Source organism: Pseudomicrostroma glucosiphilum, assembly GCF_003144135.1.
Source record: "Pseudomicrostroma glucosiphilum strain MCA 4718 unplaced genomic scaffold BCV69scaffold_4, whole genome shotgun sequence".
NCBI lineage: Eukaryota > Fungi > Basidiomycota > Exobasidiomycetes > Microstromatales > Microstromataceae > Microstroma > Microstroma glucosiphilum.
Window position 1 is genome coordinate 967,256 of NW_020289916.1, and position 16,946 is coordinate 984,201.

The 16,946-nt window shown below is 56.9% G+C and overlaps 6 protein-coding genes across 6 annotated transcripts; 4 read left to right on the top strand and 2 right to left on the bottom strand.

Moving 5' to 3' along the window:
* Positions 1–70: 70 nt before the first annotated feature.
* Positions 71–2,957, top strand: BCV69DRAFT_258232 (putative SEC23). Its single transcript, XM_025490642.1, has 4 exons — positions 71–151; positions 239–437; positions 531–1,569; positions 1,637–2,957. Exons 1-4 carry the CDS (start codon positions 148–150, stop codon positions 2,720–2,722), a joined length of 2,328 nt encoding a protein of 775 aa, XP_025349206.1. The 5' UTR covers positions 71–147; the 3' UTR covers positions 2,723–2,957.
* Positions 2,958–2,960: 3 nt separating this feature from the next.
* On the bottom strand, positions 2,961–4,246 carry BCV69DRAFT_298241 (mitochondrial carrier; the record flags this gene model as incomplete). Its single annotated transcript, XM_025494196.1, has 3 exons — positions 2,961–3,325; positions 3,413–3,873; positions 3,969–4,246. 3 exons carry the CDS (start codon positions 4,244–4,246, stop codon positions 2,961–2,963), a joined length of 1,104 nt encoding a protein of 367 aa, XP_025349207.1.
* Positions 4,247–4,474: 228 nt separating this feature from the next.
* Positions 4,475–5,475, top strand: BCV69DRAFT_163076 (hypothetical protein). The gene is made up of 2 exons (XM_025489443.1): positions 4,475–5,302; positions 5,400–5,475. Exon 1 carries the CDS (start codon positions 4,702–4,704, stop codon positions 5,224–5,226), a length of 525 nt encoding a protein of 174 aa, XP_025349208.1. The 5' UTR covers positions 4,475–4,701; the 3' UTR covers positions 5,227–5,302; positions 5,400–5,475.
* A 372-nt stretch (positions 5,476–5,847) lies between these two features.
* BCV69DRAFT_247401 (protein kinase A catalytic subunit) lies at positions 5,848–7,087 on the top strand (the record flags this gene model as incomplete). Its single annotated transcript, XM_025490246.1, has 2 exons — positions 5,848–6,120; positions 6,233–7,087. The coding sequence occupies 2 exons, from the start codon at positions 5,848–5,850 to the stop codon at positions 7,085–7,087; spliced, it is 1,128 nt and encodes a 375-aa protein (XP_025349209.1).
* Positions 7,088–9,194: 2,107 nt separating this feature from the next.
* Positions 9,195–13,705, top strand: BCV69DRAFT_247297 (phosphatases II; the record flags this gene model as incomplete). Its single annotated transcript, XM_025490243.1, has 6 exons — positions 9,195–9,294; positions 9,990–10,463; positions 10,710–11,655; positions 11,728–11,896; positions 11,957–12,095; positions 13,368–13,705. Coding segments are annotated over 6 exons (2,166 nt in total), but the record flags the coding sequence as incomplete, so codon positions are not given.
* Positions 13,706–14,017: 312 nt separating this feature from the next.
* BCV69DRAFT_298244 (hypothetical protein) lies at positions 14,018–16,924 on the bottom strand (the record flags this gene model as incomplete). Its single annotated transcript, XM_025494197.1, has 1 exon — positions 14,018–16,924. One exon carries the CDS (start codon positions 16,922–16,924, stop codon positions 14,018–14,020), a length of 2,907 nt encoding a protein of 968 aa, XP_025349211.1.
* Positions 16,925–16,946: the final 22 nt, after the last annotated feature.

Sequence of the window (16,946 nt, forward strand, 5' to 3'; positions counted from 1 at the left end):
GTGGCCCGGTTGCCAGCCAGGCCAAGCCACGCGCCTCTGTTGCTTGGCCCCACTCCTTCCTCTGCGCCCATCGTCCACTCACACCTCGACCATTGCCATACAAACACCTTCGCATCTCTTCGTCGCACCTCCCTTCAACCGCCCATCATGAGTGAGTAGAGTACACGGCACTGCAACACTGCAAGGTACTCAACTGAGCTGACCAATCATCTCCCCCCCCCCTTCTCCCTCTGACCAGACGTTGACGATGTCGAGGACCGCGATGGTATCCGTCTCTCATGGAACATCTGGCCCTCGAACCGCGCAGAGGCAACTCGCACCGTGGTACCAGTAGCCGCCCTCTACACCCCGCTCAAGGAGAGAGAGGACCTACCCCCTGTCCTCTATGAGCCAGTCACCTGCAAGGCACCCTGCCGAGCTGTACTCAACCCCTATTGGTGAGTGAGCTACCAGTACACCTTCGCACTGCATGCATGCCATTCATCGACTTACACGCGGTCTCCCTTCTCTCCCCATATCTCTCCCTCCAGTCAAATCGATGTACGGGCCAAGCTCTGGATCTGCCCATTCTGCATGTCTCGCAATGCTTTCCCACCTCACTACCGAGACATCTCCAACACCAACCTCCCTGCTGAGCTCCTTCCCAAGTATACCACCATCGAGTACACCCTCTCGCGTACCTCGCCTACCCCACCCATCTTCCTCTACGTAGTAGACACCTGCCTCGATGAAGACGACCTCAAGGGACTTCGAGAAGCCCTCGTGGTCAGTCTCAGTCTCCTGCCACCCAATGCCCTCGTAGGTCTCATCACTTTTGGTACCATGACTCAGGTCCACGAGCTCGGCTACGAGGCCTGCCCCAAGTCATACGTATTCCGAGGAACAAAGGAGTACGCTCCCAAGGCCATTCAGGACATGCTCGGTCTCACTGCTGGAACAGCTCCTCGACCTGGCATGCCACCTCAGGCTGGTGGGCCATCCCAGCCTCCCCAAGGGGCTGCTGGCGCCAGATTCGGCGCAGCTCGATTCCTGCTTCCCGTCAGTCAGTGCGAGTTCCAGTTGACCAGCATCCTAGAGCAGCTGCAAAAGGACGCCTGGCCAGTAGCAAACGACAAGCGAGCTCAGCGTTGCACGGGGACAGCCGTAGGCGTAGCTGTCGGTCTCCTCGAGACCACTTTCCCAAACACTGGAGCTCGTGTCATGCTCTTCTCGGGTGGAGCCTGCACGGAAGGACCAGGAAACGTCGTCTCCACCGAGCTCCGTGACCGTATCCGATCTCACCACGACATTGACAAGGACAATGTCAAGTACTACAAGCGAGCCCTGAAGTTCTACGATGCCCTTGCTCGTCGCTCCGCTCAGAACGGACACGCCATTGACATCTTCATTGGAGCTTTGGACCAAGTGGGACTGTTGGAGATGAAGGCACTGGCTAATGCGACAAACGGAAACATGATCTTGGCCGATAGCTTCCAGATGGGTATCTTCAAGCAGAGTCTGCAGAAGATCTTTGCCAAGGACGAAAAGGGAGATCTGTTGATGGGATTCAACGCGACGTTGGATGTTCAGGTGAGTCATGAAAGCGGACGGGCTTGCAGGAAACAAGGCTCACTCTGCTCCTCTTCCCACATTGCAGACGACAAAAGAGCTCAAGGTCTCTGGCCTCATCGGACACGCTGTTTCAGCCAACAAAAAGTCTGGCTGCGTTTCCGAGACCGAGATCGGTATCGGAGGAACCTCGGCGTGGAAGCTGTGCTCCATCACTCCGCAAACCTCTCTGGGTACTTACTTCGAGGTGGTGACACCGGCTGGAACAGTTCTGCAACCAGGGGCTCGAGGTCTGATCCAGTACGTCACGCACTACCAGCACTCCAGCGGTACCTACCGCTTGCGCGTTACTACAATGGCCCGCAACTTCGCTTCTGAAGCAAGCGGTGGTACACAGCTCCTTGCTGGATCCTTTGATCAGGAAGCATCGGCAGTACTCATGGCTCGTATCGCCGTCTTCAAGGCGGAGATCGACGATTCGCCGGATGTGCTACGATGGCTGGATCGGATGCTTATTCGCCTTTGCCAGCGCTTTGCCGATTATCGCAAGGACGACGCAACGAGCTTCAGATTACAGGACAACTTCTCCATTTACCCTCAGTTCATGTTCCACCTGCGCCGAAGTCAATTCTTGCAGGTGTTCAACAATTCGCCAGACGAGACGGCTTACTACCGCCATGTCATGAATGTGGAGGATGTGAACAACTCCCTGATTATGATTCAGCCAACTCTGATGTCGTATGGTCTAGAGTCAGCGCCTCAGCCCGTCTTGTTGGACTCGGTGTCCATCAGGCCCGACGTAGTCTTGCTCTTGGACACCTTCTTCCACGTCTTGATCTTCCACGGTACGACGATCAAGGAGTGGCGCAATGCAGGTTACCAGGATCAAGAAGGCTACGAGAACTTCAAGGAGTGTCTAGAGAATCCAAAGGCCGACGCGGCCGAGCTGCTAGCGGACCGTTTCCCCATTCCGCGATACATCGTCTGTGACCAGGGTGGGTCTCAGGCTCGCTTCCTGCTCAGCAAGCTCAACCCTTCGACTACGCACATGAGTGGAGGAATCTATGGCAATGGACAGGGAGCGGGAGGAGCGGCCATCTTCACCGACGATGTGTCGCTGCAGGTGTTCTTGGAGCACCTGAAGAGGCTGGCCGTGGGTGCTCAGACCAACTAAGGGTGCTGTGAGCGTAGCGAGTGCAAGGAAGCCATGGGTGGGCTGCCCTTGGCGGAAGGGAACGCCCTGCGCCTGTTTGCATCAAGACTTCGCTGCGCCGCCACGCCCTCGTTGGGTACTCTTGTCCCCGTCTTTGTCTCTCCACCAATATCAGACTGCTTTTCACTCTCGTCAACTCTGCCTTGTTTGCTGAATAGCTTTGGAGTGGTTGAATTTAATTGTTTCGCGTGACCAGCATCTACCTCTCCATTCTCGTCCCCCTCTCGGTCTCCCTCTCCCTCCTCCCCAATTCCCTCTGTACCCAAAGATCCCTCCCAGCTTCAAAGATTCCCCACCCAATTGCCGAGCTAGCCGCTTTTCGTGCACAACGCAATCCTAGTCCATCTAGAAAGAGGGAAGAGGAGCCTCCTTCTGATAGGATGGAACGGAGAGTGGAGAGGATAGAAACTCTTGCTTGAGGAGATGGGGAGAGGAGAGTGGAGGAATTGCTCAGGAGGGTAGAGGGTGTGGGAAGAGGAAGAGGGTGGGGAGAGGATTGAAGGCGGGTCTTGATTATGTCAAAGGGGTGGGTGAGGAGGGTGGCGAGAGTGCCGGCTATTAGGCCTGAAAGGGAGGAGGGAGGAGGAGGAATCAAAGGTCAGCAATCGGATAGGGAACTGCGCTTATTCTACTCTCAAGTCGTAGACTCACCACTCCCCATCCTCGCCTTCCATTCTTCGCCCTCTCCACCTCCCAGACCATCTATCCTCCTCAGTAGTGTCTTTCCCTCTTCATAAAATCCCAGATATAATCCAGCATAAGGAGCATCTCTCAATGCCGTTGCCCAAAATCCTCTAAACAATCCTTTGACTCCCGCCTCTGCCCAAATGGATCGTAAAGAGACTAGAAGAGTGGCATTTTGTGCTGCTGTAAAGTTCGAAGACTCAAAGCGCGTCTTGATGACTGTGATGGGACAGAGGAGAAAGCCGACAAAGACGCGCGAGGTTGCACCGGAGAGGAGATTGCCTGCTAGAGTTGGGGTGGCTAATGTGCGTGAGGGGTTGGAGCCAGAAGAAGAGGAGGGAGAGGAGAGGTAGGGGATTGGTTTGAGAGAGAGGGCACGCCGAGCTTCTGTTACCGAGTAGAAGTAAAGGGCGACTCCAGGGACGTTTCTTTGAGTGGACGGGCGAAGTGAGCAGCCAGGTCAGAGAGAGTGAGAACATCCCATCCCTCTTCCTTCGTTCTCCCATCGTCCAGCACCACTCACCTCAGCACAGTTGGCAGTGTCCCCCTCCAAAGTCCCACCACTCCGTCCTTTTTCACAACATCATCCACGGTCCGGAGCAGTCGCTTCGTCTTGCCACCTATGCGTGCGCTGGGGGTATTGGCTTGCTGCAGACGAGTCTTGAGCAAGTCGAGGGGCTGGAGAAGGACGCAGGAGGCTAGCCCGGAGAGGGCGCCTGACAGCAGGGTGGCAGATGGCGGAGGTGTGGGAGCCGAGGGAGATTCGGAGGAGGAGGCTGCAGGGGCAGCGGTAGAGGTCATTGACCTGACACTGCTCCTTGCGTAGGGTCGATGGGAGGGTGAGTACCACCACCGATGCTAGCGCAAAGGCAATGGGACCGCCCCGGCTGAGCAAAGTGTCAGAATCTACGCCTGTGGCTGACCTTAGGAGATCCACTTCTGCGTAGAACTGTGCTGGTCCCTGGTGGCTCTTGTCTAGACTGGCAGCCTTGCGTCGTGATGGTGGATGATGGGCGTGGTATGGATGAGCCCTTGCGGAAAGGGCAGACACACTGGCTGAGCAGCAGCCGGAAGAAACGTATTGTCTTGGCCTTGTACGGAACCGGGTCCCTGCGTCGCTTACTCCTTACTCCACCCGGAAACGAGGGGCGTCCCGTTCCGAACCTTCCGACGGTGAAGAGGTTTACCCGCGGGACAAGGAAGGAGGCGTCTCTGCCTGTTTGCTCTAGAGTCTTCGGGTCCGAGGCGGTGGTAGCATGCCCTGGGCGTACTTTGCTACCAGGAGTGAGGGCACCCTTGCTCTGAGTCGGTCGGTGTGGTCACCTCTGCTGACCAGCACCATTCCCACCTCTTACTCTACTCTACCCATCATACTACCCAACGAACAGAACACGCTTGGTCTCCCCTTACCTCGACTAGCCAAGGGACAAGTCCGCATATATTCTTCATACAAGATATCCACTACGGCAGGCTGCTTGCGACTCTCTCACGAGTGCTGCAGCGTATACTTCTCCCACCCGCAAGCTTGTCAGGCGTGCGAGCCTCCGACGAGCATCAGGGCTAGAGAGGACACTAGCGTCCCTAGAAGCTCACCCGCGATTATTCCGAATTCATCGACAGCTGCTGTCCGTGCCAATCATTTCGCCGAAGAGGTCCCGATCCGTCGGACCGAAGAGCATCTATTGCTGCTCTACTGCTGCTGCTGCTGCTGCAAGCTTATCCCCCATTGCCGCACGACGGGCTTTGAGTTGGAGTATCCTGTCAGGAGGAGGAAGATCTAGACCCTCGGCGTTGGTTAGACGCGTCCTGTAGGTGATTTGGCGTCTGGGCCCTCTGCTGCTGCCGTCCTCTTTGCAGGTGGGTGTTGCCTCGATCGCATTCATTGCACGCACGCAGGAATCGCTTGGCTTGCACTGGCTGTTGGCTGAAGCTCCCTTGGCTTCCCGCGCCCCAGATTCAGCTTCCGATCACATTGGCCCTGCGCCAGCCAGCCTCCCGCATCCTCGCAGCCTCGGTAGCTTCAGCCGGGTGTCCCCTGCCCCGCTTCCTCCCACGCCTCCTCAGCTTCAAGATCGGCGTCGGCTTGCGGGTTCCTCTCTGTCAGGCCGTCTGTCTGTCCCTCTTCTCCTCCTCCGAACCCCCGCCGCTTCTGTCCAATCTACTCCAAACCTCAGCCCATCCTCCAGCCCATCCCCCAGCTCCCGCTCACCACCTCTGCCCTCACTGCCTCCCCTGTTTGCCTCTCCGACTTCCGGACCCGTCGGCACCAAATCACTCCGTGGCATCCCCTTGCACGAACGGAACCTTTCAAGATGCAGTCCAACCCTCAAGACTTCCCCTTCTCACCATCGCCCTACCCGTCTGCTCTCTCCTCTGCCATGGCTACCAGTAACCAAGGCGCAATGGGCGGTAGCAGCGCCCTCTCCCCTCCTCAAACGGGTGCTACTGCCATCCCATCGACACCCGTAGCCGCCTCTTCCTCTGCTGTCGAAGATCCACAGACGGCTGCACAGACTCTCCTTCAGCAGCAAGCACAATTGGCACAGACCGGTCGAAAGCTCTCGGGAAGGTACGCGCTCAATGACTTTAACATCCAGCGTACATTGGGAACGGGAAGCTTTGGAAGGGTGCATCTGGTGAGGAGTAAGCACAACATGAGATTCTACGCGATCAAGGTGAGTCAGACCGCGTACAGCTAGCGTCAGGATGGGACTCGGGATTTCTCAGCCATTGCATAGGCGGCTCGTGATACTCACCTTTGCCTCTACTGGATTCCCGTGTTCACAGGTGCTCAAGAAGGAGCAGGTAGTCCGCATGAAGCAGATCGAGCACACCAATTCGGAACGATCCGTGCTCTCGCTCGTGCGCCATCCCTTTCTGGTCAACTTGTGGGGTACATTCTCCGACTCGACAAATCTGTACATGGTCATGGACTTTGTGCCAGGAGGAGAGCTCTTCACACTGCTGAGAAAGTCGCAGCGTTTCCCCCATCCGGTAGCCAAGTTCTACGCAGCAGAGGTAGCATTGGCCATCGACTACCTGCATCAAAACGGCTTCGTGTACCGAGACTTGAAGCCGGAAAATGTGCTGCTGGGAGCTGACGGTCACCTGAAGATTACCGACTTTGGCTTTGCCAAGTGGGTGCCGGACGTGACTTGGACATTGTGTGGTACGCCAGACTACCTCGCGCCGGAGATTGTCTCGTCAAAGGGTTACAACAAGTCCGTCGACTGGTGGGCGCTCGGCGTGCTCCTCTTTGAAATGCTGGCAGGACACCCGCCCTTTTTCACAGAGGACGGCAATCCGATCAAGCTATACGAGAAGATTATCGCCTGCAAGGTCCGCTACCCGCCCTACTTTGAGCCTGCTGCCAAGGACCTGCTCAAGAATCTCCTGACGGCGGACCTGACAAAACGGTTCGGCAACCTGCACAGGGGCAGCAAGGACATCTTTGGACACCTCTGGTTCGCTGAAGTGGACTGGGACAGACTTTACAGGAGGGAGATCCCTGCCCCTTATCTTCCCACGGTCACTACAGATGGCGATGCAAGCCAATTTGAGCGATATGAGGAGGCCGACTATAGCTCGTATGGAGTCACGGATGTGCCGGATCACTTTGCCCACTTGTTCCCAGACTGGTAGTCAGACGGCGCACTTTGGTACACGGACCTCTGCAGGAGCAAGGGACGGTACCTCGGCTTGCCCTGGCAGGGCACTTGGTCAAAGCTGCCGACAAAGGTCGATTGTAGATGTCACTCATGCACGTAGAGGTGAGGTAGGGAGAGCAGAGGCGTGTGGTTGAGGAGGGGGTGGTAGCACACTGGAGAGGGGCTGGGAGTGTAGAGAGCAAGCAGCAGCCTGGCATTGTCACGTATCGAAATCAACCATATTGCACACTCGCATCCCCCAAGTCATGTCTCCAGTCTCTCTTCTACCAAGTGGCCTGACGCGAATGCTTCCGACGGCGCCGTCAAAGGAAATCCCCCGATGTCAAATCGTGCCCAAAGCTGCTTGCTTTTTCTTGCCCAGCAAGCCACGGTAAAGATGCGCGTGTGTGGAAAAGACGTGACCTGGTTGGAGTGCCTCTGTGACTGTTCTCTACACACCCCATTCATGGTAAGTGTCGTCTACTGCAGGCTGGGAACTAGACAAGTCTTCCATTACCATGATCGTCGTGGTCTGCTCGCTTCTGTCTTCGCCTTCCTTTGCCCAGCCAGTGGTAGCTGCTGCTCAGCCCTGCCATGCTCGCGTCTGCCCTCGGCGTCTCTGCAGAGATGGGCAGGGCGGGGTGCAGGTGTTTGTGACGTCAGTGTCGTGTGCGCGGGCGCTGTGCTCTAAACTTAGTCGGCTTGCTTTTCCCACTGTCCGCATGATCAGCGGCGCCTTGGCTCTGGTGACTGTCTGTTCTAGACTGCTGTGGACAGTGGTGACAGTCTGTCTGCCCCTTTGCCACTGCTAGGACTCCCATTCGTCATCGACTGTCGCTCTAGTGCTTCTGCCAGCCTTTCTACTGCAGCCCACTCGATCCTTTCCAAGCAGCAGCGGAAGCTCGCAAAAGCATCCTTCGCATCCTTCTCCTAGGCGCAAGCGAACTTCCGAGACAGCAGCAGCAGCAGCAGCCCAGGCAGCAAGCTACGAGCCCCCTCAGTCGTAAGGCCCATCAGGCGAGCTGTCATTGAGCTTCTCCTTAGACTTCGGCCCTCCCGCCGTGAGCGTACCAAATTTCATAGAGCTGTGGAGGCGCGGCCAATTGCAGCAAACAAGCAGCACCACCACCCAGCACGCGGGGCGGGCAATCAACGACAGACACTTCAATTGTAGGCAGGCAGGCACACATCTGCCCTTGAGCCTCTACATCACTGCTCCTTCATCCACTCTGCCCAATTTGATCGTTCCCGAGGTACACTCTGTCACAAGCGACCACAGACAGGGTTGCATGGGAGAATAGTCGACACTTGCCTGGCTTCCTCCACTTGCCCCTCCAGAATTGGACTCGCCATCGTCTGCCTTGGCCCCTCGCTGCCCTTCCCCGGTCTCTGCCAAGAGCAGCAAAGTTCTTTCTTTTCCATTCTCCCCGACCCATACTTCAAACATCATCTTTCATATTGGGAAACGACTGCCTTCAGTCTCTCCATCTCATCACTTAGCTGTCCGAATCGTAACGGCCCCCCCCTCTCCCCTGTGATCGGAACATCCATCGGCATATTACCGGGACATTTACATTTTACACTCTCGCACGTTAGATCTTGTGGCGGTAAAACAAGCAAGGGCCTCTTCGACCAAAACGCCCACTCTTGCCCTCTTGTCTCGCCACTTGGACTATCCACCAATTCCTCCCCCAATCTTTCGTTGCCAAACTACCCAAGGCCACGCCACACGCTTCAAGTCCACTTCAAGCTTGTAGGATATACGGCCGGTTTCCTTCTAGTCCCCCACTCTATACCATCACTGCTCACTAGAGGAATGTTTGCACTTGTGTGAACAGCAGATCCCATCCCCCCCCTCCACACACCCTCGCCGCACTTATATTCGTCCTCGAATAGCATCGGTCAAGGTATCCATCTCGGTCATCGTCGTCTCCTGACGATGCGAATGCCACCTCTGCATACATCACAGGTAGACAATACGGCTCAGCACCGCCCCGAGAGGACCGTCGGTACCCCGAGCTCAGGTACAGTCACACCTCGGTCATCTTCCTTGCAGATGGGCGAAATGAGCAAAGGGGCATTTGATTGGGGACACAGCGGAAGCAATTCCCAACAGCAACAGCAACAGCAATCAGATCCCTTCTCTTCCGACTTTGGAAGTACGTCATCATCATCCACTGCTTCGGCATCAGCATCCTCATCGTCCACAGCATCATCTTCCTCTTCATCAGCGCACCCATTACCGCCACAATCCTCTGCTCCGGACTATTTTGCTAAGCCCACGCCACACAGCGCACGTACGCCAATGCAGCTCTCCTTCCCAAGTAGCAAGCCTGGCGCTGGCAGCTTTGGTGGTGGCCACACAGTCATTCCACCCACACCTGGCCCGAGTAGCCATGGCCAGGATCATCCCTGGGCCAAGATGTTTGGTGGCGGAGGGGCAAGCGCCGGTGAGGCCGTCCCACCTACACCAAGCGCTCACAACAGTGGCGGCCCTTCTGGCGCATCATACCCTTTTGGCCAGAAGATCCCTGCACCTCAACCTCAGCGCCGCGACTCGCAGAACAGTGTGCGGTCTCGGAAGCCGTCTCTGCTGAGCAACAGCTCCGCTGCTTCCCAAGAAGGTCGCGGGTCTATGTCAACCTCCTATACCACGAATCCATCTTCGCTCGCAGAGTCGCCCCTCTCTGATGCGGCTAGCTTCTCAAAGCCGGCCTCAGCTTCGCCTGCTAGGTTCAAAGCAGCCCACCTAGGCCCATCTGCAGCATCTTGGCCTGTGGCAGTCAAGGGCCCGAAGCTGTCACAAAGCGAGGACATGTCCAAGTACAAGTCTACAGATGCCTCTTCCCTTTCGGAAATGATGAGTGGCGAAGACGGTTCCGATAGTGAAGAGCAAGCATCTGCTCTCCTCATCCTCGATATACGTCCCTCGACGGCCTTTGCGAGCAGTCGCATCGCAGGTAGCGTCAACGTCTGTGCCCCTTCGACACTGCTGAGGCGCCCAGGCGTGACCGTCGACCGAATCGAGAGCGAGATGCTGCAAAGCGATGCAGATCGGGCAAAGTTCACGCGGTGGAGGAAAGGTCCGATGAAAGGGGGCAACGATGGTGGGAGAGATCAGCGTACTTCATCCTCGGGCGCATCCGATGGCATCAAGCGCATCGTTGTGCTCGACTCTGATACTAGCACCATTGACGCTCTGGGTCGACCCTCGGTCGGCGGTGGAGGTCCCTGCCTGCTAGGCATGCTAAAGAAATTCGACGCTGCTGGGTTTGCTGGGGAGCTCTTTTGGCTTATTGGAGGATATGCTGAGTTCTCGTCATTCGCGGGCCAGCATGATCCGGACAACAAGAAGAAGTTGCTCGACGAAGGTGTCCGAGAAGAGATCACTCAAGGTGCCCATGCTGGAGAAATGGACGCAGTGTCTGTGCCTCTTTCGCCGACCAAGGCGGCAAAGAAGGCTCCTGTCGGCCGACTGAGGCTGTCCGACATTGCGTCGCAAAGACATGCCAGCGTCCCCGACAATTGGTCGCCGTCCTCACAGGAGCCGCCCAACCTCGGAGGTGGCGGTCGATCACAAGCTCAATTCGGCGCGCTGCCCATGGACGCTTTCACAGATCGGACCACTACATCGGGCGCTCCCAGCAGACGTCGTCACCAGTCGATGCTCCTGTCCGCTAGCGACTCCAACTTGTTCAATCTGAACGGCAAGTCTGCTGCGGGGGCCAGATCCTCTGCCGCATGCAATCCCTTCTTTGACAACATCCGACAGAACCGCGAGCTGCAGCATGGTATCACTGAGAAGATCCCACTTGATCTGCAATTCCTCACCGAGTCGCAGAAGCAGAACAGCTTGCCGCCATTCTTGCAAGAAATTGCGTTCAAGGATGAAAAGACGGTGGCTGATCAGCTCGCTCACGACTTCTTCGACATTGAAAAGGCTGAGCAGACGAGGTTGATGGCAACTATGCGGCAGCACGCTGCCGAGAGCAGCATGGATCCACGTCAGAATGAAAGACCTGGCACTGCCGGTGGCGAGATCTCAACGACGGAGGAAACTTCCACTTCGGCAGCAGATGGGACGTCAGCTACTCAGCTGTCGTCTGCTTACTCCAGAGTGGAAGGTGTCGACTCGACTAGCTCGCCCTCAGCGTCATCCTTCCCCTTCTCCATTGCAGCAGCGATCGAGCGAGGAAGCGAGAACAGGTACAATAACATTTGGACATACGAGCACTCCCGTGTGCCGGTATCGGCCCAAGGTGCCTGTGGCGAGGACAAGTCTGGGTGTTCGGTGTCGTCCTATCTCAATGGTTCATATGTTCAGCCATTGAGGGAGTTCGGAGCTCACAGGAGCTACATCGCCACCCAGGCGCCACTGCCAACGACGTTCGAGACGTTCTGGAATGCAGTATGGCAGCAAAACTCTCGCACGATTGCTATGCTCACTCGGGAGTATGAGAGTGGACGAGTGCAGAGTCACAACTACTGGAGCGAAGAATCGTATGGTACGACGGTGAAGCTGAAGACGATTGAGGAGGTGGAGCTGAACAGCAAGGGCGAGACGTGCACGTCGAGCAGAAAGAGGGAGAAGCAGGATGATGGAGCTGCTGGAGGCTTCTTTTTCTCCTCAACTAGCGCCGAGGAGAAGGATCCCAACGAACCTGTCATGGTGCGACGAAAGCTGCTCCTCTCCATTGTTGACTCAGACGAAGCACCCAAGGAGGTAACGCACTTGCAGTACATTGGCTGGCCAGACTATTCGATCCCAGAGGATCCAGAAGCCGTCTTGGTCTTCATGGACCTGGTGAATCAGGCTCAGAATGAAGCCCATCTGGCTCTCGCGAGCAGCGCTGATGTAGAGCAGGGCAAGCACAGAGACAACAAGACCAGCGCCACCGGCCCGTTGGTCCTGCACTGCTCTGCAGGCGTGGGCCGAACAGGTACCTACGTCGTCATCGACTCCGTCCTGGACGTATTGCGAAAAGAGAGGAGAAAGTCTATGGGTCTGCCTCCCCTCGCTCTGTGGGACAATGGGACGTCTTATGACTCCAGCGAGGCAGACGACGTTGACATGACGCCCGCCGGCAAGTCGTCAGCCACGTTCGACTTCAACACGCTGCAATCTCCCTTCAAGTCCAAGAGTTCACCTTTCTTCGCAGGCGGTCCCGAGCGAAGTTCCGCCTCCACGTCAGCAACTTCGCTCGCTTCACCTCCCGGCGATGCGAAACACGGAGCGCTTGGCTTTCCGCGTCGCCCCGAGGATGGCATGCTGTCGCCGAAATCGAGCTCGTCGAATCTGCAACGAGGTGGTTCGATTCGCAGCAAGCTCAAGAGGGGACTTTCGCCTTCTGCAGACATGGATCTGGACGAACCCTCTACGAATGAGTCAGCACCTCAAGATTCTACTCCCTCTGCGATGTGGAGTCCCAGTGGCGCTCACTCTGGACAACAGAGTGGCTTCTCCTTCTCTCGTGCTGCTGGCTCTTTGCGTCGCGAAGCCAGAGCGAGAGGTCTACGTCGACAGAGGTCCGATACCTCTGATGATGCCAGCGTCATCACGACGGATGCAGATATCGACCGGCCATCCTCTCTGGAGGATCGGGAATCTCCGCTGCCGCAAGCCATGTCGATGGCCTCGAGCGGTAGTGCCAGTGCACGAGGCAGCTTTAGCCATCAGTCGCGCCTTGGAAGCATCAGTGCCGAAGAGGGTGGCCCCGCATCGACTACTCGCCACGCAGAGGGTATGGATACGCCTTCGAGAGCCATGGACGGGATGAACCTCGGCTTCTCCTCCTCCAGTCGCTCCTCACACATCAGTACACCCACCTCGCCGTTTACCTTTGGTAGCGGCGGCAGCGGTGGGGGCAGCGGGAGCGGTGGTGCTAGTAGTGGAGCTGCATCGACTCCAGCACCGACACCTTCGAGCTTCAAGCTTTCCCTGCCATTCGGCGCTGCCACCAGCCAAACGCAACAGTCCCAGCAGCAGCAGCAGCAAGCACAGAGCAGCACAACGCCACAGGAACCACGACGCTTCAGTATTGCCCGTACGACGCATTCCTCGGCATCTGAAGCGCGCTCCTCTCCCAACCCACCCGGACCTGCACCCAAGTCCAGCAGCACACGAGGTAGTTTCGGTATGGACTCTGGTACGGACGGCGCCAGTAAGATGGGCATGGGTGCGCCCCTCTGCACCAGCCCTCCGGCGACCATAACCACCACCAGCAACACGCCACACAGTTCCTCCTCTGCAACAGCGCCTACTTCCCCTCCTTCAGCCTCAGAGACGCCTTCGGCTTCGGCTACTGCTTCAGCTTCAATGGCCTCCATAGGCGAAAAGGACCTCATCCGACATGCGACGCACGTGGCGCGCGAGCAGCGTATGAGCTCTGTACAGACGCAGAGACAGTACGTCTTTTGCTACCTCGCCGTCGTCAAAGGTGTACTGAGGGAGGTACAGCGCGAGCGCTACCGCTACCGCTACCGTGACGGGGAGGGTGAAAAGGAGGAAGAGGGAGAAGGAGGGAGAGGAGAGGAAGGTCAGAGAGGACGACAGGCTATTGCGGGAGGCGGAGGTGGAGCGGGGCCAGGGGGCGCTTCGCCTTTCTTCTCGTGATGTGACGCATGGATACGCTCCGCTCAGAGGAAGAAATCGTAGCGGTAGACTAGTAGCGGATGAGCAGTAGTAGTCTAGTAGGAATTAAGAGTATACATTCTGTACAAAGACGTGGATTCTAATCCATTGATGACATGGGGGAGCGAAGGAGTGAGCGAGAGAGCTTGTAGATGCAGTTAGCTAGTAGCAAGAATCAATCGAAGATTAAAAACCATGACGCTCTGTTTCTCCTTGAAGGTTGCTTTGCCTTCCGCCTCTGCGTTCGCCGCCTCTATGTCCGCCTCTCACTTCTCAATTCTGCCTCACTTCACCTCACCTCACCTCTACACCCCTGATGCGCGCCTTCACCGGTGCAATCTCAAACAACGGAGGGGGAGGCGAAGGGGCACTGGTAAAGACCTGCTGCTCTTGCTGCTTCCCCGCAGTAAGAGCCGGGAGCGCAACGCCCCGCATTCGGCCAAAGAGGAGGGCGTATGGGGAGAGAGACTCGAGGAGCTCGGCTTGACCGCTGCTGTCTTGCTGGGGTGGAGGCACCGAAGCTCCATCCTGCCCCAGCAGCGAGCGAACAGAGTCAGCCGCGAGGAGCGCTTCTCTGATACCACTAGCGGTGCCGCTAGCGCTGCCCTCATCCGTCATCGCACTACTCAGCAGAGCGCAAAGGATCTCCACGTCCCTCCTCTCAAGCCTGCTGCGGAGAGAGTCGTCAGCTTCGAGCTGTGATTTCAGCCAGACGAGGAGCGAGGAGAGGAGGTCAGGCTTGGAGCCCACTGCTGGACTTGTTGATGGTGGCTGGTCCGCTCCTGCTATCTGGGAGGTAAAGGAGAGAGAAGGAAGAAGGATCTTCCCTGCCTCAACATCCAGGTAGTACAGCGCTCGCAGTAGCCTCGCAGAGGCGCGGAGCATTGTGTCCTCCCTGCCAGGAGCGCTATCCTCTTCGGAGCGCAGCAAGAGCCCTCCTGCATGAGCTACAACATGCAATTTCCAGCTGGCGTTGAGCAGAGCGTCACGCGAGAGGTGTAGACGGTGCACGAGGGAGGTGTACTGCTTGCGATCCTCTTCTGTCGTCTCAAAGGGTGAGGACAGCTCGGAAAGGGGAAGACGACCGAGCTGCAGCAGGGCTTGTGAGAAAAGCCGAACAGCTACAGCCTGCCCTGATTCTGCTTCAGTAGCGTCCTGGCTACGAGGATGAGAGGCGCGCGTAAAGTTGGCAACGACCTCTTCTACCTCTCCAAAGAGTCTTGTCCACCCCTCGCGCTCCACTCTTCCCCATACAGCCCTCTCTTGTGCCTCTTGGGCGGTCTCGGCTTCTTCGTCCTGGAAGCAATAGTCGAAGTACGTCTCTTTGAGCTCTTGATACTCGTCCCATTGCTCCTGCAGCGCAGATGAGAAGGGAGCGAGGGCCGCTGTTGGCCGGATGAGGGAGAATTTGGATCCAAGCCGGGATGGGGTTGGGTCTGACGAGGAAGGAGGGAGGAAGAAGAGATTCTCGTACAGCGCCCTGTCTCCATTCTTGCTTCTCTGAGCCTCCGTCAGCAGCTTGAGCTCTCTCACCACTCCACTCCTCCAGCGCGCGACCTCCTCAGTCGCAAGGCTGACTGCTCGTCCGTAGAGGAGTTCTTCTAGATGGTCATGCACTGCCCTTGTCAATCTATCTCTCTCCCCATCGCTGGGCTGGTGAGCAGTAATTTGCCGACCAAGTCTGCGCCGTGCCTTGCTGATCGCCGTCAATGTACCGAGAGCAGGCTGCTCCAGCACGAGCTGTACTGCCCAGGTACCGCCGTCCGCTTTCAGATCATCGGCAAGTATACTGTCCACCCATGCCGACAGCTGACCATTCTGCGACTTGCTGCTCTGGGCACTGTCACCTAGCTCGAAGAAGGGCGTCCAGTCTCTGAGACTGCTGTTCGCATCGAGAGTGGCTAGTGCATGCGAGGAGCTCGACAGAGCAGAGAGTGAGGCCAGTGGGCTCGGGGGGAGGAGAGCTGCGTGATCTGCTGTTTGCGAAGTGCTTGAGGAAGATTCATCTTCTGCTACGTCACTCGACATCATGCGACGAAGTAGTGACGGTAGAAGGGTCATGGAACTCCCCTGCTGAGGTCCGAGCAGCCTGGAGTGGACAGCGATTGTCTCTGCCAGCTCTTTCATGACTCTTACAAGCGCTCTCTGTCCCTCACCTGTACTCTCGTGTGAGGACTGATATGTCGACTTGATTGTCTCCTCTAGTCTTGCTCTTCTCTTAGCGAGGTACCACTCCCCAACTGCACTTGGCTGAAGTATGTTGAGCCTGACTAGACCTAGGAGTGCAAGTGAAGTGGTCCGGAAGAGGGCTTCCTGAGCAGCTGGCGTACCGTCGTGCTTTGCATATCCAACAGTAGCGACTTCAACGATCTGCTCGAGCGCAAGACGCATCTCGCCCTTGATGGCCGAGAGAGTGGTGCTGCGAGTCTCGAGAGGATGAGGGAAGAGCTTCTGTATGCGTTCATGCTCCTCCATGCCGTCGATCTCCCACCCTGCGAGCCGAGTAGCATCGTACAGGCTAATGGCACTCGAGAGGGATCTGGCACACTTGAGTAGCGTGGCTAGACTCTCCAGACTGGATGGGGACGAGGGAAGCTGGTTCAATGAGGTCGATACAGCGTCCAATGTAGTCCAGATCTCTTCAGGCGCCTCTTGCTGTATGGTAAGGAGAGCAGCTAGGTTTCTCACCCGCTCTTCCTCCTCATCAGCCGATGTTGAGATTGCCTTCCCGGCATCGAGCTGGCCATCTGATTTCTCCGAAGGTGTCTTCAGCCCTTGTCCCACCTGCAAGAGCTTCTCGTGCAGGTGTATCGAAGACCCCTTCATTGCGCTGATGGTGCCACCCACACTGAGAATATCACCATAGCGCGAATTGATCAAGCGCTTCATCTCGACTTCATATCCCTTGAGGTCCTCTCGTAGAGCATCGAGGTGAGCTGTGAGCTGTTGCGGAGTGTACTGAGTCAGTAGGGACGACGGTGTGACGTCTGGCTGTAGGAGGGGGTTTGAGACTTGCTGCATCGATGACGAGGAGATGGGAAACGTCGAAGCTGAAAGGCCATTGTGGTTATTATTGTTGCTGGAGAAGGACGAGGTGGAGAGGACGACAGAGGAGCGAGCATGCCGGCCTTGTACGCTGCTGCCTTGGCTGGTAGAGGCACGATGGCGCTGCCGCCTTGATGCAGACGGAGACGAGGCCATCGTGGAGGAGCGCTGACGATGC